The 25,593-nt window shown below is 36.5% G+C and overlaps 1 protein-coding gene across 1 annotated transcript in view; it reads left to right on the top strand.

Moving 5' to 3' along the window:
• FER (FER tyrosine kinase) overlaps nt 1-25,593 on the top strand; it is a 144,131-nt gene that overhangs the window by 88,289 nt on the left and 30,249 nt on the right. Inside the window, exons 16-17 of the mRNA XM_081317517.1 lie at nt 114-208; nt 18,040-18,163. Coding sequence (XP_081173643.1) covers nt 114-208; nt 18,040-18,163 — 219 coding nt within the window. The remainder of the gene's footprint in view (nt 1-113; nt 209-18,039; nt 18,164-25,593) is intronic.

Here is a 25,593-nt window from a genome sequence, read left to right on the forward strand (position 1 = left end):
TTCCTGGAAGAATAAATGTGAGTGAATAAACTTTTTTCTTATGATAAATTGAAGAGCATTTATAGAATGATATATACTACATTGATGTGAGGAATTTTTCCACCTCTTTGCAGAATACTCAAACAATATGATCATCCCAATATCGTAAAACTTATAGGAGTATGTACTCAAAGGCAGCCTATTTATATAGTGATGGAGCTTGTTCCAGGTAATGTTGGGTTATAATATTATTTATAAATAATATATTTATATGCCATTTCTCTTCTTTTTTTCTCTTTTTTCACTTGTATTTTGTTGTCTTGGACATGCTTTTTATGTTTTTTAAATTACATCACTTTTGAATTTAAACATGGTGATTTATAGGGATTAAATAAAAGTGGCTTGAAGAAATTCAAAATCATATTAATATTTTGCTTTTGCCAGGAGATGAAAGTAGTATCAAAACCATAGCTTTTAAATATATATCATTGTAAAGTTTTCTAGAACATGGAAATATGAAAATCTTGTCTGATCCACATTATTTGTAAATATTGAATATACAATATAAGAAAAAAGTAAAAAATAACTGTAGTATGAGAAATATAAAAACTGTTGATGAATATGTCAAGTTCATGTAAAAGAAACAAGGCTGAAAGTTAAAAGAAGCTATATTGCAGGATTGTTTTCATATATTTTCCACATGGTGATCTCCATACATCAATTTTTGTATTTTTAATCTTAATTTGTTGCAAACATTGGTATGCTTTGCAACCAGTGTGAATGTTGTGATAGAAAGCAAGATATAATCTTAATGTTCCTTTTACAAACAAAACCAGATTCTTTAAAATTTGGCTTTGGAGAATGGTTGTGTTTTTGCTAAACTGCATTTGTATATGTTTATGCGCAACATATTTTTGGTAATAATTCATATATAGAAGAGTATTGGAAGTAACAAGATGAATATTTCATTTAGTCCTTTAAAGTGAGTGTTTAAATGATTTTGTAATTTAGATGCAGCAACATTTGATGGCTGCTGGTAGGTTTTCCATTGTGGGCCATAAATAAAATGGTCCACAGTAAGTTTTGATTTAGAAATATCAAAAAACTTAATCAGGTAATAATTCACTAAAAGTCATAAAATTAAAATTCAAAAATTCATAATTGCATGATACAATAAAATATCCATAAAGGATCAAAATTAATAAAATAGATAGTGAGGTCACCCTTCTAATGCCACTCTTACTATTTCCTAAGATGGTCACAGTAGTCCACTTTAAATCTTTTGTTTCACTTTATTAAATGTTTTACAGATGAGTCCCTTCATCTTTTCTAAGGAGGCACTAAAAGCTCCAAAATAGAAATATCAGGAAAACATGAGATGTGAAGTCTTCTTCCCCAGAGTCTGAAGTGTTATGCCTGGAAGGACTGTTCCTGTTGCACAATCACAAGATATTGAAATTTAACTACTACTTGTGTTTGTGCCCAGAAATAGAGAATGGGAACTATATGATATGGGAAGTGAGGTCCAGGAACATGAGAGGTTATTAGATATGGACAATAAACTCAACAGAGTAATTTTGCCATATGAAGCTTTAACTATCATTGCAAATTGTGAAATGGCAACTATAAGGAGAAGAAAGGGTTAAAAAGTAGAGTTGTATTCATGTCTCTTTGAGAGGGTTTAATATTTTATAGACTTAATTCAATATATTTAATAACTTTTAAACTTGCAATTTTATTTAATAATGTTTTTAGTCTTGGTTCAATTTATTTTATGTGACCTGACCCAAAATGTTATGTGATAAATTAGTGTCACATAAGATGATTCTAACATGGATTTTCTTGACTTTTGGATTGCATTGCTTATGTAACTTAATCCTGAAACCAGTGAAAGAGTTTAAGGCACTCATTTACAACAGCATTAGTAGAATATACAGTACCTCTTATAGTTTATTATCAAAAGCATTTTTTTCTAACCCAGTCTACAGTACTGTTCCTTCCTGAAACATTCAGGCAACCTGGCCAGTGTACATTAAAATTCTCTCTCAAAAATGTGTACTAGCAGTCAGCCCAGAATATTAAAATATAATAAATTATATAAAAAACTTCTGTGATTATATTTGGTATCTTTCATTGATAGATTTGTAAAATGAGTATCAAGATAGGGACATAATTATATTTCTGAAAATTAGCCTTCCCCTAAACATTAGATAGCCAACCATTGTTTTTCCAGTCATGGGAAACAATGCATATAGGAAGGATCATTCAGAAGCTCACACTTATAGTTTCTAGAATGAAAAACAAGTCATTACACAGCTAATTTCCTGCAAATACAAGGCAGTATTATTAAAGATAGCATACCATTAAAAAAGAATAAACAGCAAGAGATCAGTTCTTACAAACAATAGAAACACAAGTAGAAGTGAAATGAAATCAGGAATCAAGATTAAATGTCATACAAAAGGGTAGTAACTGAGTGTAAAACAAGCATGCATTGCATCTAGGAAATTTGAATGTAATTTTTATTAAGAATTTCAATTACAGTAGTAAAAACCAATAAACTAAACTTAGAGAAAGAGAAGGTAAGGGAAAAAAAGAGGGAGGGAAAGGAAGGGAAGGGAAAGGGAGGGAGGGAGGAAGGAAGGAAGGAAGGCTTATTAATTTGTTGCTTTGCTTTTAAATGCATATTGTTTCCACACAATGTAATATAGATTTGATCCCTTGTAAATTCATTGGTTCTTTTTGGTATCAACATATAGCTATGGAAATAATGCCAGTGTACTTTCTATGATTTGTAATATTTCAATCTTTATTCCTGTTGGTTTCACCCTTCAAAATACTGCTGATGCTGTATAAGTGGGTACTTTAAAATGCTATTCCAGGTTATTTGCTTGGTTGCAGTGATATTTCATTTCATGCTTAATGTTCTAATCCAAATGAGAACAGGGAAACATAAGCTCTCATAACACTGAATATACATTAATACTTGGAACCAGTCTTCAGTTTACATTACACAAATTTACTAAATTGGATTTTAATGCATTAAATCCATGAAAACAGGAGAAGCTCTTGTCTGGTTGATTATCCTATTCAGTACTCTTGGAGGAAACAGTGAAATCTTTGTAGGTACAGTTTTTTTGTTTTGTTTCCAATCTCCTGCATTTGGTACGCCTTCCCTCAATATTCTTGTTAAACACTGATGTAGTGATTTGGGCACATAAATTACAGATAGTCCTTGTTTAAGAACCACAACTGGGACTAGCAGTTCTGTCACTAAGCAAAGCAGTCACTAAGTGAAACTGCAACTGCACTTTTGTTTAATTTACAGACCTGAGATGTAATGCAAGGATTGGTCATGAACTTAGTTCTACATCACTTTTGTAATTGGAAACAGTTGTTAAACAAGAAAGTGGATAGAAGAGAGACCATATAAAAGCATATATCTGCCCACTTTATTATATGAAACTAAGAGTGGGTATGTCAAAAGAAACAATACTGAGCTGGACTCAGTAGGAATGAGATGCTTAGGAAATGTATTTGGTTAAAAAAATAGAAATTGAATCAGTGTATGTGAATTGAAGGAAGAGTAAATGGGTCAAGATGAAGTGAAAATCATAAATATTGATTCAATGGAGTGAAGAGATCCTCAGAAAGAAAAAAGTCAACATTTTATAAACAAAAGACAGTGTAAAGTAGTGTTGTGGCCCCGACCCCCGCACCTGTCCTAACCGAGGAAGAGGACTCTGAGGAGGATGGGGAGGAACTGGCAAGGCCTCCCTCTCCGGGGCCTTCCTCTCTGGCAAGGCCTCTGTCTCCATCTGGAGGCCGAGAGGAACAACCGGGGAGCAGCCAGGTTGGGAGGGTGCTCGAACAGCTGCAGCAGTCTAGCGAAGATGAGTCATGGCTAGACCCTCGAGAAAGACGCAGGGCCAAGCGTCTGCAGCAACATAGGTTGGGTAGGAGGGCCAGGGAGTAGCTGAGTCATTGAGCCACACCCCATAAGGTATAAAGGGTGTGTGGCTGCTCTCAGAACTTTGTGACGAACAATAGTTTAAACAACTTCTGGTCACATCTTTGGAACTCTGCTTCGTGTTTGCAACTCTGGTCTGCATTCTTGGCAACGCTTCTGTACATCTGCTACTGGACTGTTTACTTGGACGTTATCTCATTCCAGCTGAAGTTTGAGGTAACGAGCCTATTTTGCTGCCAAGGCCTTAGCAGAAGGCAATTAACTAAAGTCTGTAGAATTAACTCTTGCTAGTCTTGTCTGTTTGTACTCCGGGAGGGGGGAACAGAACAGATAGTCCTTTCTTACAATCACAATTGGGACAGGAATTTCCATCACTAAATGATGTGGTCCTAAAGTGAAATATCCCCTTTCCCCATTGGCTGACATTCTTACAGTTTTTCTGCCACACTGCACAATTACTATTATCGCTGAGCAGCATGGCACAAATATGCATGCTAGCCAAGGGAAAGGCGGGAAGTGGTTATGTTCACTGGGAAAGTGAGGAAGGTTGGCTCATCTTTTCCTAGATATGGTTTTCCTGAGCCAACTTCCTTTGCTCCCCCTCAGGCAAAAATGCTTCCTGGATCATGAAAAGGGCACATATGAGTTGGACAGGATCAAGATGTGTTATTTTGAGAATAGTAGCCACTTCCAAAATGGCATCGGCTTCCCGGACAGCATCATATGGCCTCTGTATAGGAAGGTCATGTGGCAAATTAGTTGCTTCTCCTTCCCAAAGGCAGTCTTTGGAAAAGGTAAATGGACTGAGGCATGATAGGAGAAAGGAGGATGTGGAACCCAATGGGACAGCAAGCACATCTAAGGCCTGTGGGGACCCAACCGATTAGGACAGGCATGTCAAACTGCCGGCCCACGGGCCAGATGCATCATACTAAAACCGCGCCCACCCCATTGCCACCAATGGGGGAAAAGTCGTGATATGTCACATGACATCACGTGATGTCACGAGTTTGACATGCCTGGATTAGGAGGTAGACACAAGGGGAGACCCAGTAAGGTGGGAAGCAGAGCGTGGGGTTCCTCAGAGGGTATGGGAGTCCCTGTGTAGGTCACATTTGAGCTAGGGAAGTGCTGCAGTATGGGCCTGGGCCTGCTCTAGGTCTCCCAGTGCCTCTCTACCCTTGAGGTAACCCATGTTCCGCTTAATAACTGCAATGCAAAGAGAGAGGTTTTGGTTGTTAAGCAAGACAGCCATGTGGGCAGCCTCACTTAACTACCTCAATGACTTACCTATCATAATAGGCAGACTCCATTAAGGTCATAAGTCAAGGACTAGCTTGTGTAATATAAGTATTATCATAAAGCAATTTATGACATAATACCAAATGTTATAAAACATTTCCTGTGCTGATGTTTGTCTGTGCTATACAGTTCTGTACAGGATATTTTCAAGGAAGATATCCCACCTTTTCCACTGAAGGCAGTATATTAGAAGCTCTGTCATTGTTGAAGGCATTGAAGAATCTGACAAGAAAATATCTCTGAAATGATTACCCAGGTTGTTTAGTAATACATACAGTATATGTATCTTTTTCCCCAAGCCATTTCATAGGCCACTGACAACCCATTTAAAGTGATCTCAGATAATACACATACTGAATTCCTCCCACCCTCTATCTATTGAAAGTCCTTTCAGAATTGTTTATAAATTTCAGATGATGTTGGTTTGTTCCTAATTGAGAGAAATTTTGCTGTAGAGTTCCAAGTTGCATAAAAATAGAAAACTTACTGAGCATGTATAAAGTATATAAATACCAGAGACAATAATGTATTAACTAACATTTAGCACAATACTTAAGTTTTTAATAGTAGATAATCATCCTCCAGAGTATATACTAAACTTGTAATAAATGTTATGTTTTTGCCAGTTTATAACCAGAAAATCCTGTTCTATGTTAAATCTGAGGCAAAGGAGAGGTGGTTAAATCCCACTGTTTTCCAGTTGCTGAATCTGCCATTTCTACCTAATTTTAAAGGAAGAAACATTTTTTCCAAGTAGCAGAAATTGACAGAGTTTTGGATAACATCCTTTCCTATATGCTATCCAGCCATGCTTTAATCAGATCCTGCCTGAGATAGGAATATGTATACCCTGTCAGACAAATAGCTGTCTATCTTGTGAACATCAGGTAGCATCATCCTACTACATCCAAAACAAGATCACATCTCATCTCTCTTGCAGACACACACCTTACTTTTATTATACCTATTTATTTCTTTGCTATTTGAAACTGGAGCTGTATCCCTATACTGGGTACTGTAGTATCAAATATATGGAATCCAAGAATGCATTTGATGAAATGAATCATAACCTGAGAACAATCATTTCCATTTTTAGACTCAACCCAGCTCTGATTCCTGGTAAAGATTGCACTAGTAGAAAGAGAAGTTTCCCATTAAATAAAGACCTGATGCAGTGATCTTTTGTCTACCTGTGCATGTAAGACTAGGGTAGGGGAGGAAAAAAAATCCTTTTAGAAACAATAATGTACAAAGTTTTTAAGGGTGATATGCAATTAGTAAAAGATATCTTTATCTGGAATAATAGTGACTTAGAACAACTCACTTTTGAGCCCTTTCTTAATAACTTTTGGCTGTCAGTACTGTCAAGCTGGGAAGGATTTTCCTCCTATCTTTCCTGCCTTCTGCCTGCAACAGATTGTTGCCAGACCTGCTGCTTCAGAAAATGTTATTATGTTAATAGGAATGGCTTTGAGGTTTTCCCTACATGAACTGGGAGGGGAGGGGAGGGGAGGAGACAGAAAGCTACCTTCTTCCAAGGTCCTATAATAATGTTGTAAAATTGCATTTTACTGGTGTTCTTTCTTGTTCTATGCTTTGTATATGAAAAAAAGCGAACAGGACGTGTATATATAGATATGGGGAGAAGAAAAATCCCAGCAGCCCTTATTCTTTGTGCCTTCTGGCTCAGCTACCTGTGGTGGGAAATGATTAGTGCCAATCCAGCCCTTCCAGATAGTGAAGCTAATGATCTAATATCTCTCTTTCTCTCACACACATGGACAACAGAATTCAGGCTCTCTTCTGGGAAGCAGTAGTTCTGTTTACTATCTGTCTGCTTAGTTTGCTATCTTAATTATTTTTAAGATCATATTTTTCAAACCAGTACGACAGGCCAGCTCCTGAATGCTGTGTACATGAGCATATTTAATATCTGACTTAAATGGAAATGCCACATGTTTCTTCCCTTCAGACATCAAGTTCAGTTTTTCAGGAATGCATTAAGAGTAAATACCACATTCCAGGAGGATTCAGTTCCTAATTCTTGTCGTCAAAAAAGGTGTTTCATTGCCTGAGGTTTTCAGTGCATACAAGCCTGCTCTGATATACTTTACAGAGGCAATAAAATATAAGTGTTATTACTGTGACAGAAAAATAATGGTGGCTGTTACCTGCATTGACATTTCCTCTCCCCCCCCCCAATAAGTTGTCATAATACTCAGTACTGAAAAAATCACTTAAAATTTTCTTTGCTGAAAAATTAAGCTGTCCCTTTTTGTCTATGAAGACATAGAATAGATTGTGATCTGACAGTAGTCTTGACAAATTGGCAACAAAATGATCTTGTTTGCTTAAATTAGGATGCTTAAAACAAAAGTGTGGTGTTTTTTTTTAAAGGTTGAAATCCAATCCAGTTGAGATACTGAAAACAAATTCTTAGGTTCAGAATATGTTCAAAGACATTATGGATTTTTAAAATGCTAAACATCATAGAAGCCAACTTGACTAAACTCTTATTCCTACTTTCTCAAGATCATTATTACCAAATTCCCTGTGAGAAATATCCCTGAAGAGATAGGAGGGAGCAAAAAGGCAGGCATTAGCTATTATGAAAGCTTCACCAATTGGATCCTTTCCTCAACAAGGTCATTGCTGTTACCATTTACTTTGTGGGAAGCATCCTAAGAAATGTCTTTGCATTTGAATAATATTTATTATGTTTTTATTTTAAATTGTTTATATTGATTATAAGCTGCTTTGGGATAATTTCTATCCTAAAAATAGATTTCAAGTGCTTGTAATTAAATAAATAATACATTATACTAATTCATATGTTTTGACACCTGACTCTAGTTAGATCTCAGGCTGCTGTCATTAAAAGAAGAAAAAAAGATCCAATTAGCCTGAAATCTGCCGAGTATTAAGAGAAATAATGCATAGACGTAAAACACATGCAACAGAATGATCACCCATAGTGACAAAAAGCCCTAATTTCCTTTTTTCCTTTCAATAACTAAACTATTCTAGCACTGAGACTAGAAAACATAAGTAGTTCATATTTCTGTCTAAAAACAAATGTGTGACCTTGCTAAAAGAAATTTTCTTTATCCTCTTTATCGAAGGAGGAGCAACAGGAAGAGAAGGAGGACTAGTCAGACCATACGTGAGAAGAGGACTCTTGAGCATTTTTAACAGTTCATGTATTTCAACTAGAGAGTTATCTGTAAACAGCTAGATCCCATGTATCACTGCACCATTTGTCAATTGGTTAAAAAAGCACATTTAACCCAAAAATATGGTTGAGGGAAGCTGAGGAGGGCTTGGCATGTCCAGAGCAGGTTGTGTGTGAATCATGGATGGCCAGAGAGGGCTTGGAGGCCCAGCACAGGCTGTGTATGAGTCAAAGAAGGACATGGGAACGCTGGCAGAATGCATGTAGGCGGTAGGGTATTGTGGATGAAAACAACTTGCTGACTTCCCCATTGACTTTGTAGAAAGCAATCAGGGAAGGTCAGAAATGGTGATCACATGACTGTAACTATATTACTATTTCTGACCTGAAGTTCAAAAATATTCACATATGACAGAAGATTTTTTAATTATTTTCTGATGTAATATTTGGTAGGGGAAGTTTTTAAAATTAGCTACAAAAACCTTGTAAACAATGTAGCTGTTTTAATGATAACTCATTGGAAAATACCTCTTTCAAATGATTTTTACAACCCCCAATATACAATCATGTTATTGTTTTTTTCATTTTTTTCTTACTTCTTACGCAATTACTATTTGACAAAAGATTCCATATTTAAAGCAAAATTCTGTTTTTGTGCAGAAAATCATGTGGGGTGGATTAGTTTGTACATGCTGTATTGCTGAAGACTTTCCTGTAGATTTTCTACTTTTCTAGTCACCAATTTTAGATGATAACATTTAAGTGATGAACTTGGCACCAAATCCACAGTAGGAACGCATTAGTTACAGCAGCCAGAGAATTGATGAAATTGGATAACAATTGGCAGCTGAACAGAATCTTAAATTTTACATGTAATTCAGTAGAAAAGTGATCAACAGAGAAAATAAAGAGGATTTATTTTTCGAGTTTACAAGCCAAGGAAATCTCTTCAACTTTTTCTTTGAGTGCTTCCATGAGTCTTACCTGGCAAAACAACTCTATATAGAGCTGTGCATTTCTGTTTAATACTAAATTAAATAGATGAATCTAATTCCTCTGCATTTTAGGACTAGCATATTAATTTCTTGTAATTTTTATTAGCAACAGCAATAGCATTTAGACTTATATACCACATGGTGGTTTACAGCACTTCTGGGTGGTTTATAATGTAAACTTTATTTGCATATTGCCCCCAAGAGTCTGGGTTCTCATTTTACCACCCTTGGAAGGATGGAGGGCTAAGTCAACCAATGGATCGAACTCCATGTTGCTGACAGAGTTTGCCTGCAATGCTGCACTTTAACCATTGCATCACCCAGTGTTCCTTACTGATTTCTTTACTCATTCTGCTGCCCAGCATTCTAATAGAATTTTTGTTTTTTAGAGGGAAACGACATATAACATTGCCACATTTAAGTTGAAAACTGCATTTAACATTGTTTCTTTAGTTAAAAATCTTTTTGAAGAAGCAAGTACATTTTCTCAATCAAAATAATAGTTTGGTCTAGAAAAAGCAATTCCATTGTGTTAAGTGATTTCTTGGTGTATGGTAAAATTAGGGTAAATATACATATGTAGCACTGAAGATACAATTTCCAAATAAAACTTCATTATGTTTCATTTCTAAGAGCACATAAGGATGTTTTATATAATATGGCCAAATACTTGTGCTGAAACGTGTAGGAATTTGATGATCATTCAAATACCTTTCCATTAAAATAAATTAATTATATTTACTTAAATATATGCTTTGTGACATAGGACGCCATATCTCATAAAAGCAGCCAAGACAACTGAATGTTTTGCTCTAGTAAGCTGATAGTTTAAGTTTCTCTAGGAGGATTTATCTACAGGAGAGAAAAACAAGCACAGTTAAGCTGGAAAAGGAAAAATATAGGAGGAGCTCTTGAGGAAAGGAAGAAGTGTTTGGATGATGGTCATATGGAGCTTGACAGTCTTGACTATTGAATATTTATGCCCTGGTTGATAAGTAATCTTGACTGATGAGCCTGAGGGGAACTGGACATTATTGTACCAATATATAATATTGTTTGTTTGAGGGAGCTAAAGATACCCAAAGTGTTCTAGGACATCTTTGATTCCCAGAGTTAGTTGCAGGATTGAACATGATCCGAGATGAAGTGGGTGAAGGGATTTATACCCTTTGTAGATGGCTATCCAGAAGTTGAAGATAGAGGAAAGATAAGTTCTGCTAGCCAAAGCATAAAACTCAGCCAGAAAGGGTGAGAATCCAGCTGGTATCTTTGCCTCTTTACTTAAGTAAAGGCCAGTTAGAAGATGTTAGTCGAACATTATGGTTTGCACACCCATACAATATTAGTAAATTTATACTGCAATATTTGATAGGGGAGTGAAAGGAAGTTCAGCTGAATACCTTTTGAAATTCTAGCAGCTACAGACAGATATGATTTGATTTTTGCTTTGCCCACCATATGAAATGTTTATAGTGTTAAAACATGGACTATTTAATTCAAAGTCTCTTGGGCTATAAAATATCTCTGATTTTCGTTCATTCCCTTTTCCCCTCTGTATGTGTGTACATGTGCAAATAACATGCACAAACTGCTTCAGACTTCAAACTTCAACCCCCAGTAAGATATGTTCATGGATCTGCAATGGGATAGAAAGCCTTGTTCCACCTGTAATACAGATTGGGCATAGGTCATTACATTCAGATTCTGATAAAGGTTGTTTCTTCTATCAAGTTGCTTTCATTTCAAAATATATAGTTTGTTGTTCCACATAGTGTATTTCAGATTCATACTGTTTGCTGTTATACTGTAGGTGGTGGTGTTTTCATTACATATATTCTCAATAAATGTAACATGATGATAATATTAAAACTTTTTTCCCAGTGGGCAGTAAAAAAAAAATCACAGCTAGTGATATGGAATGAAAGTGCTCTAGTGAAATCCACTTAGCTTAACTTTGAAGTATTAATGTGCCCTATTCCTTATGAAGATGGATTGCGAGAACTTTTGCTACGGTTGATATAAATGTCTTGAGTTTATCAGTAGAATAATCTCATTGTATTAAAGGATAGGCAATTAGGTGTTAATTCATGTCACAGTGATCAGCATAAGCAAGGTCTAATAGCAGTTGGTATCATATGATGGAATAGAGCAAATAATATTTTACATGTTGCAACATAAATCTTCATAAAATATCTTTTAAAAGGCTGATGCATCAATTCAACATTGTAGAAGGGACAATGATAAACATCTTCAAACACTCTTCTCTTTAGGCTGCCTTTTCAGCAAGCTATAAAGAATGAATGAGGGCTAAATATCCTATAAATCCTATTTTTCTGGGTTATTTATGCCATAAACAAAAGATAGTCTGATGTGAAATATGATAAAAGAAAACATGATTAAAGAGAATGAAATATTCCTACTATTCCACTGATTTCTTATATGCTACTCCCAGACTTTGTTCTATTTATTGTTTTGTTTTTCTAATAAAGCCATTCAAGAGTCGGACTGATTTTTAGTTATGTATAGTTTTCATTCTTTACAGATTTTCTGCTTTCTCCTGAATTTGAGAATCTGCAGCTGGTCTCCCTATGGACAGTTAGAAAGCTGATATGCTGACCAACTTAACTAATGTTATTTATTTATTTAATTTAATTTTTATACCGCCCTTCTCCTGAAGGACTCAGGGCGGTGTACAGGGCAATACAATAAAATACAATATATAAAAATTAAAAAATATTAAATACAACGGCCCAATTCAATAAATTAATACAATAGCGTTAAAATACCCCTAAACCCATCAGACCTGGCCGGCTTGTTCAAATAAATATGTTTTTAGGTCACGTCGGAAGGAGCAAAGGTCGGGAGCAGTCCGAAGCTCCATCGATAAACGGTTCCAAAGGTCTGGCGCGCCCACAGAGAACGCCCTCCCCCTGGGGGCCGCCAGTCGACACTCTGACCGACGGCACCCTAAGGAGGCCCTCTCTGTGGGAGCGCACTGGACGAAGGGAAGTTGATGCCGGCAGCAGGTGCTCCCGTAAGTAACCCGGACCCATGCCATTTAGGCCTTTATAGGTCGTAACCAACACCTTGAATCTTACCCGGAGGACAACCGGAAGCCAATGCAGCTCACAGAGTAGAGGTGTTACATGGGAGTATCGGGAAGCCCCCACCACCACTCGCGCGGCTGCATTCTGCACCAGCTGGAGCCTCCGAGTAGTCCTCAAGGGCAGCCCCATGTAGAGAGCATTGCAGTAGTCCCAACGGGAGGTCACGAGTGCATGAGTGACTGTGCGCAAGGCATCCTGGTCTAGATAGGGCCGCAACTGACGCACCGGGCGAACCTGGGCGAAGGCCCCCCTAGTCACAGCTCCTATATGATCATCCAAGGAGAGCTGTGAATCTAGGAGGACACCCAAGTTGCGAGCCCTATCTACGGGGGGTAATATCTTACCCCCCATAATTAACGATGGAATATTCTGAATATTCTGAATTTCCCGAGACGCCGGCACACACAGCCACTCAGTCTTGTCAGGGTTGAGCCGAAGCCTGGATCCAGCAGTTTTGGCTAGTTGGACTGAACACAACATATTAATAACTCAGTTCATCTTTTTTTTAATTTGTAGTAAGGGGAATTGGAGCTCAAAGGTTGGTTAGACCTGAGAGTGCAGGTTGAGTACCAGTGGTCCACCGTGTTGCTGTTGAGGGGTGTGTGAAATAGTTGTTTTGAATTTTTCAAGCTGAAGACAAAACATTTGTATTCTGGGAGCAAATTGGCTTCTTCAGGTAGAATTGTTTAACATGTTCTCTCTGTTCCAAGTAAATGGGTTATTGTTTTCTGGGTTGTATTTGGGTTGTCTTGATTCATATTTTTTTTCAAAAATGAAAAAAGCCATCATAGTAGCATGCACTGCTCATGTTCTTGCTGTTCTTGGCTTAGGCTGGGTGGGATGATGTAGGAGTGGCTTGCTAAATTGTTGCTCACCCATATTGTATGCATTTCCTAATTAAGATTGAAAAAGAGACCCTAGTGCAGGGGTGTCATACTGCTGGCCCCGAGGCCGGACGCATCATCCGGAAGCTGCACCCAGCCCATTGTCGGCAATGGCAAAACACTCCCGATACATTGCGAGACGTCACGTGACGTCACAAGTTTGACATGTCTGTCCTAGTGAGTCTGTGAAAACAAGTTGAAAGGAACTTCCCAGGAAATCAGTGCAACACAGCCCTGTGATTTCAACATCTTTAGGCATTATGAAATAAATCTTTTACACTAAAGACTCACATCATGGAATCTTTCGGTTAGTATGGTCTTCCAAAGCTGATTTATTCCACATTTTGAGATTGTTTTTAAAAACGTATCTTAAAAATAATATGAGCAATGGAGGTTTAATGGTATTATAAGTCTGTGGAAAATCTTATTTTAACACTTTTGGTATTTGCTATCTTGATATACAAATGAATGGTTTTTAAACATTCAGTTAACACTAAGAATATCTACAGGTGTTTGTAAGTCAAACATTTCTTCTGCAGAAAAACTATGCTAACTATTATGATTTCTGATTATTTTTGATTCTCACCCTCAATCTTGTTCTTTCTTTGGGCTTGGCACTGCTATAATCAAAGCACTTAACTTCAAATCATTATATTTAGTTCTTTCAGTCATTTGGTACTATATAGAAGTGTTCTCTTTCTTTGTTCTGTAGATTTTGAATTCTATTTTTAGTCTTCATAGTTAAAGATTGTTCTGTCTTAAAAATGATATTTAAAAGTGATCTCTGAAAGTTTCTATTGACCAGCCACTAATTATTAGGAACTAAACAAATAATGGTTTCCTTTAAAAATATTACATAATTGACTCTATCATTTGTATGTTTTTAATTTATTTTCTATTTGCTGAAAATGCTAGCACTTTGTTGAACAAATACAAAGATAACATCTGGTAAATTTACCTGCTTGCATCCAGAACGCACCACCAAATTCATTGTCTATAGCCAGGCTCTGTGTTGCAATCTAATTTGTTCTGACTTACTAAACAGAGTTGCTTAACTGTCTGGAATCAAATCAGGCATTCAAGAAACTGAACTACCCACTCAATAATCAGCACACAAATCCATAGAGCAAGGTCAATGAGATAGAGAGAATATGAATGACAATCATTTTAAAGTTCAAACATCAAAATATTATAAATTCAGGGAAATTTACAGATAGTATGTTTAATTGTGCATAATTGAACTATACTTCTAAAACTATTCAAAATCATAAACTAGTATAAGCTTGTCCCATTAGATCTAGTAGAGAAGACATATTTCAAGTTTCTTCTATAAATAAAGTCATCTTGTTGGATCCAGGAGTCATGCCTTCTTTGTGGCAGTGCCTGCTTATGGAATAACATCACCCCGACAAATCTGTATGGTTTCAAACTTGTTAGCCTTTTATAAAGCTCTGAAGACATGGCTCTTTTCCCAGGTCATTAGGCAAGCTCTGCTGTTAATGTAACTTTATGAGTGAAATATATTATTTATCTCAAGGGTCATAGAATGTTGTTTGTAAATAGTTGGTTTTAATCTTTGTATGTCAGTCATTGTGAGATTGGCAGCCATATAAATTAAATCATTTTAAAAAATACTGTATCATTTTCCTGTATGGCATAATTTCAGAAATTTGAAAGGTGTTATAGTTACTAGTCTCCAGATTATCCTTGTCGCTCATTTCCAAACCTATTCCAGTTTCTACAATACTCTTTCAAATGTGCTCATAACCAAAAACAGCAAAATATAACATGATAACATATAAGATTTAGAAATAATTCTTCTGGTAGATTAAAAATTGCATTTGCTTTTCTTAATAGCTTTATCACACATCTGGCTTATAATCAGTTTGTAACCAATTTAATCATTTTTTTCACAAGTACCGTTTCCAAACAAGATATTCTCCATTATTTAAAACATATGTCTTAGATTTTTGTGTCCTTAAGTGAAATTTGAGAGTGTGAGAGCTGGTATTGGAATGAAACCAAGCAATTCCTTCTGCTTATACAAGTGCATTTGTCCTGTTGACTTATTTGGAAAGTATGGCTTCCTGTGTCAAGACTCTTTCTATCTTATTTGTTTATTTATCTAGTGAAACTTTTCTTTTGACTGAATAGGAGAATATATTTTTCTGATTATCTCTATCCATATTTCTCATTTTACCAAGAATCTCCACAATGGACAGTGGGAATGGGAGTTGTAGAGGGAAGGGAATATCATAGAAACTACATTATTTCTAGAATGACCTAATTGCTCAGAACATGAGGAAGGTGTAGCATTATTTAATAGAAAAAAGATCTTTCAAAATGTTCTGCCAAATAGGTTACACATTTTAAATAGAACTTGGTCTTAGGATGATTTGGGGAAGTTTTCAACAAGATTGATGCAAAAGCTTGGAGAAGAATGCCTCAGTTTATTATCATCAATGAACAAATAACAGATGATTAGAAAGTAGTGGCTGTAGGATCCCTTATGCCTAATTTCATCAGGTTTCAGTTTGGTGATTTAGTTTGCTGTTTAAACTATTGTAAATCACCTTGAGTAATATGAATGTATTAGTAAAGTGTTAAATCTATGTATAAATAAATTCATCTAATCCCATGCATAACTTATATTTAGGGGCTTGACTATAACCATGTTTATGGCTATTGGAGTATAAAATATTTTATGTAAATGCAGTCTACAACTGTAACACTTATTTTCACATCCATTTGCTAAAGAAGCACATAATTACACCCTTGAGACTATGTAAAAGCACTTTGGATTTTTTTATTATTATTATTTAAGTGACTAATGATGGACTGAATTTTATTTACTACTCTCCAGTGTTTTCAGTCTGGTTCATAAATGGGATAGCACTTTTACTGAAGTCATAAATTAGAACTATATAATATAGGTGAGAAAACAATAAAAGGGTTTAATAGGGCAGTTTGTTTTCTTGAAAGCTTTAACTAAACAGCGTGTAATGAAGTCATCATATCTTGAGTTTTTCTATGTATAGAAGCCTGGTTCTTTGGAATACTTGGTAAAATTTTCAGGATTTGGTAATTAAGCTAATCCCTCACACTCATGCCAGTTTTATATGAAGAGAAGTTGTTAATGATTTCATATAATAAATAAGCACACCTCTGCAGTTTGCAGTATTTTGTGTTAAAAAGCAAATCTTTGTATAAAGAAAATAATGCCTATTCTGATTTTCTGATTCCTACTAATATATGCATATTTATTTGAATGTGCCATAGAAAAAGGTGGGTTTTTTTAAAGCAGGGGAGGGACCCCTTTTTCCCTTTTGGGAATGCATTTCTAATTTAATTTTGAACCCTATGGGTGCTGCAGAGAACATGAAGATATGGTATCTAAAATAAGAATTTTTCCCTTTTGGCAGTTTAAGTAAAATAAGCCCCCTAAGCCTCATTGAAGACTATTTTGCTTCTTAGATGTAAAATAAGATAGAATGGAAATCTTAGCAGCTCTGCAGATGCTGGAAGCCATATATAAGCTACAGTTTACTTACCCCTGCTGTGATCTATCTCAGGGCTAAGCTGTGTAAGATCTTGAATTCCAGGCATATATTAATAAATAGATTCTTGAAAATAAAACCCCATTATATTTGATAATTCTCATATCAGTTTTTCCCCTCTGATCTTAATGAGCTTTCAGGGGATGCAGTAGGATAAAAATGCAAATAAATTCCCAAACTATCATTTAAATTGTTATTTTAGACATACAAATTTAGGCCTTTCCAGGAGAATGTGTTCTGTACAGAGCCACAATACAGTGTCATAAACCAATGTCTGAAATATTTTATTCAAATTCATCTGCACACACCTGTGTGCGTTTTGCATCTTGATCAATGTGAAGCTTCGTAGTTCTGTGGTTAGAACACGAGCTTTGCAGGGGGAAAAAACCACCTGCTCCAGATAGTTTGATTTTTCCAGATATGATATGAGAAATATTCTTCCTGTACCCCAGTACATTTCCTCTTACAACTTAGAGCATGCCTTCCTGTAAGCCTTTAATTTCATGAGTACACAAGTTCCCATTCTGTTACTTTTTATGGATTACTTTAATGCAAATCCCCCAAATGTTCCATACCCTTCTTAAAAACATTGTTATCCCTGCATTATGTAACTAGCACACATCATTTCCAATAATCAGAATAATGAGACAGCAGAGTATTTTCTCTGTGTTTACATATCAGCTAAGAGATAGTAGACATGTCCTGTGCTTACTGTAGCTTGCTGTAAATTCTTTTTAAGTGAAATGACCTAACTTTGGAATTGAATTCAATGATGAAAATGCAGAATAGATTTTTTTATATAAATAAATATGCATAGGGTTCTGCTTAATTCTTCTATGCAATGTGCAGAATTCATCTTGTTATAGAAATATATCTAAAATAGTTTTTTAAATATTAGTATTAATTAAATTATAATCTTTATATTTTCATTTATTCTTTTTACTCAACCATCATATTGATTGAAAAGCAAAGCAGAGAATACATTGCCTCCTGTTCGGTCAAGCATCACTAATGAGAGATAAATAGAAATATTACCCTGTAATTTCTCATTGCTTATCTGTCTATTTCTCTAGGAGGTGATTTTCTTTCCTTTTTAAGAAAGAAAAAGGATGAGCTAAAAACCAAACAGTTGGTGAAATTCTCATTAGATGTTGCTGCTGGGATGGCGTATCTTGAATCCAAAAACTGTATACACAGGTAAGAACAAGTCAAATATTTTTTTTGTATAAAATGTGTAAGCATAAATGAGCTGTAACAAAATCTCAAGCTCATATCATACAGCCAGGAATTTTTATTTATTTATGTTTATTTTATTTTATTTGTTTTTAGGCAAAACAAGCTTAAATCAATCACATCCTGTTCTATCACATAATGTGCAGTATATCAAATTGATCATCTCTCAGAGGTCATAGATAGCTTCAGTTTTGCTAAGAACTAACTTAATGTTGAATGGTACTCCATTAAACTAAGAAACAAATACAGCTTCAGAAGATGGAATAGCTTCCAATTGTTCACATCTTCTCTGAAGACTCATTTCCTGCTAAACATTTTCTGTTAGTAATAGTAGTTCTTTCCTTCTGTCATAAAGGAAAGAACAAATGTGCTCAGACATACTCCAGCAGGAGCCCCACTCACATATTATCTAACCAGAGTGAAAGCCTGCAGCATCTGCATTTCAGCACATACTCAATATCTAATTAGCACTTCATACCCATATTTGAAAAGATTAGCATTGAATCAAAGCAATTCTATACATTCATCCCTCCAGTTTCCTTTCCCTAGTAATTACAGATGGTACATTGACAGTATACAGCAATACACTGTCAGAATAATCTCTGATTCGCAAAAGCTCTTCATGCCAGGCTTTACCCCCACCCCCAATTCTGAATCAGCTAGTAGAAGGATATCATTAACTATTTGGTGCTTCCACTATCAAAATGGTTCTTCAGATAGTATTGGTAGAGCAAACACGTTCTTCATTCATTTTTCTGTCAGTTTAATGAAAGAGGATTTAAAACTGCTTTCATTTTTTTAAAAAAAAATCTCAAGAATGGCATGTGGTATTCTTGCACTACTTTATTATAAGTTATGCAAAGTATACACCCAGATGGCTCGGTCCATCACTGTACAATAATCACTTCAGTGGCTTGCAATCTACTTAATTTCCTATGCTTCCATTAAATTCCAAGGGAAGATACCGTGACAGAATAATAGTGATACCATCAGAATCCTGCTCTTGAGATACAATTGGAAAAGTTTTCCTGAATCTGGAGAAATAAAGAGAAATAGCTCACCCACTTTTTCTGATGAAGAAATTTCAAAGAACGTTTGGACCCAGTTCTAAACAAACATGCTTTCCTACCCTTTGCACACTTAGTTGTTTTACATGTATTGAGTGGGAGAAAAACAAGCTGTGAGCCTCTGGAGAAACAGCATCTAGGAGGTGCACTTTTTCCCTGTTCCCTTTTTCTATAATAATAATAATAATAATAATAATAATAATAATAATAATAATAATAATAATAATAATAATAATAATAATAATAATAATAATAATAATAATAATAATAATAATAATAATAATAATAATAATAAAGTTGGAAGGGACCTTGGAGGTCATCTAGTCCAACCCCCTGCTCAGGCAGGAAACCTTATACCATTTCAGGCAAATGGCTGTCCAGTCTCTTCTTAAAAACCTCCAGTGTTGGAGCCTGACAATACTATCAGCTAACTAACATTTACTATTTTAGTTTAAGACAAACCAGATTACTGAACTACAGATTAAATTTACTAGCTTTAAGCAAGTGAATTAAACTTACACACTTTTGAATAACATGAAAAACTCTTGAATTTCTTTTTTTTTCACAAAGAAGTAAGAGCCAAAGTTCACTACAGCTCATTTTTATTTATTATATTAAAATTGTTTTAGTATTATATGTGAACCTGGCCTTTTTTCTACTCTGCAGTCATAGTAACATACGAAGCTGTGGGGTTTGTAAATATTTTGCTACCATAATTTTCTTCTGTCTGTCTATCTATCCATATCCTCATCTAGACAAAATGCTGCTGAATACATCACTGTTTCCTATCAATTTTGGTCTCTTCCTTCCCCTTGTATCTTCTGTTATAATTGCTAAAGATGCAAAAGTTTTGAGTCCAAATCTTAATTGTAGAATATTATTGAATTCAACTTCACTTATGAAATTTGTTATAGTACCCAGTCCACAAGACAAACCACCTTTATATTACTGTGCCTTTAACTTGGCTTTTTAAAAATAAATAGTGGCTAAACTGTTCTTGAAGTTAGTCTTATACTAAATTAAGGTGAGTTAGAAAGTTATTTCATTCATTCATTTATGACTGCAGAATAGAAAGAACAACCTCCAGGCTTATCTAGAATTGTTCATATAATTGTTTTGTGTTATATACAGACAAGAATGTTTGTTGTCCATAGAATGAAATGCTTTCTTACAGTCTTAAAATTCAAACTTACTCTTCTTATTTTAAAAATGCCTCCCCATATTTACCTGAAATAAATTGCCATTTGTTTTAGGCAACCAAGGAAGCAATATATTTATAAATTTATAGTTAATATATCTTTTTAACTTTTGTTAAAAGTTCTATATTTTCAATTTTAGTATTCCTAGATCACAGAATGCTAAGGTTGCAACATAAAGGTTGAACCTTAGAGTTATCTAGTGTAACCCACTGCTTGGTGGAAAATCTTTGATAAGTTATCTGACATCTGTTTCAACTTCTCCAGCTAAGGAGAATCCATCTCTTCCCAATGCAGTGTTGCATTGCTGAACAGCTCTGCAATGCAACATTTTATCAAAAACAACAACTGAGGGCTGGTTCATATAATTAAATTGTGCAAATGAGTGGAACTAGTATTTAAAGAAATGCTTCATAATCTGGAATTGTATTTGTAAGTGACCCAATAACCATTGTTATGAAAGTTGGATTTGGAAAGAAATGCAGCTTTGAACATATGAATGGTTGCTGGCTTGCCACCTATGCAAACATTTTTCTCACTCACCATAGGTGTTTAAGCCATTGTGCATTAATTTATTTAAAGAAGACCAGTTTTGGACATATAGTTCAGGAAGAATGTTTACAAGTTGGAAGGGATTCCGGATGATGTAATTTCTTGTTATGAATGAAAATCCTGTGTGACATGGTAGTCACATTGAGTGTAATCTACATCAAGAATAGCATTTTGAAGAAATGTTCAGCTTTTCTTTTCAGTCAAAAATATTTTATTCTAAAAAGTTGGGACTCACCCATGAGCAAGAGACTTCTCAAAAAAAGAAAGAAAGAACAGAAAAGAACCAAACTCAGAAGAAAGCTTGAGTTCAAAAATAGGCTAGATCTTGCTAGAAGCTATGAAGAAAACATCCAGAAGAAGCTTTCCCACTGTATCCCTTTGGGAGAGGCAACAGCTTGGGATGCTGCCAATAGCTCCATTCTTAGTTTCCCTCCATTCTGTCTATGGATCATCAGACTCAGAGTACAGTATACGCAAACCTTATAACCCACAGTGCACCCATACAACAAAAATACATAAATTCAACATGCCGGGCTTGGGGGGGGAGGGGACCTACACAGATCACAAACACATGAACATCTTCCCTGATAAGATCCTCAGATATTTGTGTAAACATAGGCAACATATTTGCATTTCTCATAATTGGATTCTCATATACACCCATACACAAGCACAGCTGACATGTTGAAAGGGATTGGAAATAAGTCCAAAAACCACACAAATTGGGGCTGTCTATACAGTTCAAAACTAAATAATCATTTACTATATCATTTCAGATTCACTGATAATTTTGAATATCCAAGTATAAAATAATATTTTTAAAGGGCTTTTCGGCTGGCTATATATGTCACACTTTATTTTGGCAAGTTCACTGAATGTCAGGACCCACCCCAATCCACGTCTTAGGAAAACAAAAACTCTTGGAGTCAGTTCTAGTCCAAAAGGAATCTTTACTAGGACATGCTTGGTTGTGGGAATACAAGACAGGACTTAGTATTGTTTTACAAATTGAAATTTTATAAAGGGTACCCGGTTCAACCCCCCTTCCCTCAACCCCATTTTGTCAGCTCCCATCCTTCTATTTTGTGTCATCCCTTTCGTGGGGAAAAAAGGAACTTCGAATCTTTATGGTTATTGCCTTCTTCCTCTCCAGAATTAAAAGAAGACACAAGCCAGAAGCCTTCTTCTCTAACCCTCCCTTTTGTTCCCCCCAGATCAAAAGGTTCCCTTGGCCTTTGAAATAACCTAAGGCAGGCTGAATCCACATATGCTCCTCCTTCCTCGGGAGATGGCAGAATACATAAGGGGGGATAATGTTTTAAACATACATTTATGAATGTGATATAAATGGATTCTGACATCCCACTCTCCTTAAAAGAAAGATATGTCCATCTGTAGGGAAAGAAAAGAAAAAAAACATATATAAATGTTAACTCGGTTTGTTCGGATATTCTGTATGAAATCTCTTAAGTAGCTTTGGTGCTTTAACGTGGCGTTTGCTGACCCATTCATTTTCTGAGGAGGGGAGGTGTTTCCAAGCCACTAAATATTTGGTCGTTCCATGATGTTTCCTGGAATCCAAAATTTCTTTCACCTCAAAATGTTGTTCCCCTTCCACCATGATGGGAGGTGGTGGTGGTGGGATTTTTGTTCGTAGGGGAGATTGTTGTTCTCTCTTTATTAGGCTGCAGTGAAAGATTGGGTGTATTTGTCTAAGATTTTTAGGTAGTCCTAACTCAACTGTTACTGGGTTTATGATTCTTTTAATTGGAAAAGGTCCAATATATTTTGGTCCTAGTTTTTTGCAGGGTTGGAGTGATGTAAGGTATTTTGTTGACAGATATACCATCTCTCCCACTTTGAACGGTGTGGGATCGGCTCTTTTCCTGTCTGCCTGTGTTTTGTATGCTAGTCTAACATCTGTTAACGCTTTTCTGACAATAGGCCAGGTGTATTGTAATTGAGCAATCCATTCCTTTAGTTCTGGAATTACCGGTTCTTTTGGGGTTAGTTCAGGTATGGGGTTGAAGCTTTGGCCTGTAGCTACTTGAAAAGGAGTGTAACCTGTGGTGGAGTGGACTGCATTATTATATGCCACTTCTGCGAAAGGCAGTAGGTCTGTCCAATTTTTCTGCTGAAAATTTACATAACATCTTAAATATTGTTCAAGTACTGCGTTAGATCTCTCACATTGCCCGTTAACTTGAAGATGATGTCTAGATTTCAATCCTTGGGTAGTTCCTAACAGGGATAAGAATTCCTTCCAAAATGCCGAGGTAAATTGCACCCCTCTGTCAGATATGATGCGTAGTGGTGCCCCGTGCAATCTGTAAATATGCTGTACAAAAAGTTTTGCTAATGCTTTTGTAGTTGGAATTTTTTGGCAAGGTATGAAATGAACTTGCTTAGAGAACAGATCTGTGACAGTCCAGACAACGGTGTTTCCGTTGCTTTCTGGTAGTTCTACGATAAAGTCCATGGCTATTTCTTTCCATTGGGCTGAGGGATTCGCCACTGGTTGTAACAGTCCTGGCGATTTCCCTTGCAACCTCTTAGCCATTGCGCAAATTTGACAACTGCTCACATAGCTTTCTATGTCTTTTTTCATACATGGCCACCAAAATTGCCTTTTAGTTAAGTGTAATGTTTTTACAAATCCAAAATGTCCTGCTGATTTTGTATCATGGCACAGTTGCATGAAGTTGATCCTCTGGGTGGTAGGTATGTATAACTTCTCACCCGCCCAAGGTAACCCATCTTTAATTGTGCACACATGTCTATTTTTCTGGAACCATTCGACACTTTCCAAGGACTTTCGGAATTCTATTCCGGTTTGGCTATTTACTTCCGGCTTCATTTTTACTTGTGCCCTGGTGGTAACTGGTGCTGCCAGTTGTTGTTCTGGTACAAGTGGTTTAAAGTCAGTTACTCTTGTGCTGTTATATTGGGGCATGCGAGATAATGCGTCTGCCAGGAAGTTCTTCCCCCCTGGCAAGTGTTTGAGAGTGAAATTGCATCGGTGAAAGTGTTGGGACCAGCGGGCTTGCTTAGGAGTGAGTTTCCTGGGCGTCTTTAGTGCTTCTAAATTTTTGTGGTCTGTCCAGACCTGGAAAGGTATTTTATTCCCTTCCAAAAATTGTCGCCATGTTAATAACGACCACCTTAATGAGAATGCTTCCTTCTCCCATATTAGCCACCATTGTTCTGTTTCCGTGAGTTTTATGGATGTATATGTGCAAGGTTGCAACGTCCCCTCATCATTTTCCTGTAATAATACAGCCCCGACTGCTACATCGCTCGCATCTGCCTGTATTACAAAAGGTTTGTCGGGATCAGGGTGTTTTAGTACAGGTTCAGCAGAAAAGAGTCTCTTTAGCCTCTCATGCTGCTTGACATTCCATTGTCCATTTTAGAGGCTGGCTGGATTTCACAGGGGGCCCCCCCTTCATTTTTAACAAGTTTGTGAGGGGCATGGCTATTTGGCCTAATGTAGGGATGAATTGGTGGTAGAAATTTGCAAACCCCAGGAAACTTTGCAATTGCTTCCGTGTGCGGGGGGGTGCCCACTCTAATACTGCCCTGACCTTCTCAGGATCCATTTTGATGCCGTCTGGAGATATGCGATATCCCAGGTAGTAGATTTTTTCCTGATGGAATTCACACTTCGATAATTTAGCATATAAGTGGACAGCTCGCAACTTTTTCAGGATTGCTCTGACTAGTTTGATATGTTCCTCTTTGGTCTCCGTGAAGATAAGAATGTTGTCCAGGTAAACCAGGACCCCCTTATATAGGTGCTCCCTTAGCACGTCATTAATTAATTGCATAAAGACTGTGGGGGGCCCTTGCAATCCGAATGGCAATACTTTGAATTGGTAGCACCCCATTGGGCAGTTGAATGCAGTCTTCCATTCATCTCCTTCCTTAATCCTAATACGGTAATATGCTTCCCTCAGATCTAGTTTAGTAAAAATCCTTCCTTTTGATAGGTGGGATAGCATATCCTTAATTAGGGGTAGAGGGTACAGATTACATTCACTAATTGTATTCAGATTTCTGTAATCTACACATAAGCGAAAAGAACCATCTTTCTTCTCCCTGAACAGGACTGGGGCGGCCAATTTGGGTTTGGCAGGCTCGATGAAACCTCTTTCTAAGTTTTTCTTTATGAATCTTTCCATTTCTGCCATTTCCCTTGGGCTCATGGCATATATCCTGGGTTTGGGGAGTTTTGCCCTGGGTTTGAATTCTATGGCGCAGTCTGTGGGGCGGTGGGGTGGGAGCTCATCTGCCCGCTCCTCACTGAAAACCTCAGCAAGGTCCCAGTATTCCTCCGGTATCTCTGGTAACCCCTTCTCTTTCCCCATTGCTGCTGTCTCCTCCCTTTGGGTTGGGGGGTGCTTTGGGGGGTTACATTTTCCTGCTCCCCTTTTGGGAAGTTGAGTTCTGCTGTCCTCCAGTTTATCCTGGGGTTCCATTTCTTCAGCCATTCCAGTCCTAAAATCATTGGGCATTCCATGCCTGGGGCCATCATAAATGTTATGCCTTCCTCATGAGACCCCAGGGACATGTGAATTGG

The sequence above is a fragment of the Vipera berus genome, assembly GCF_964194415.1.
Source record: "Vipera berus genome assembly, chromosome: 2".
Taxonomy (NCBI): Eukaryota; Metazoa; Chordata; class Lepidosauria; order Squamata; family Viperidae; genus Vipera; species Vipera berus.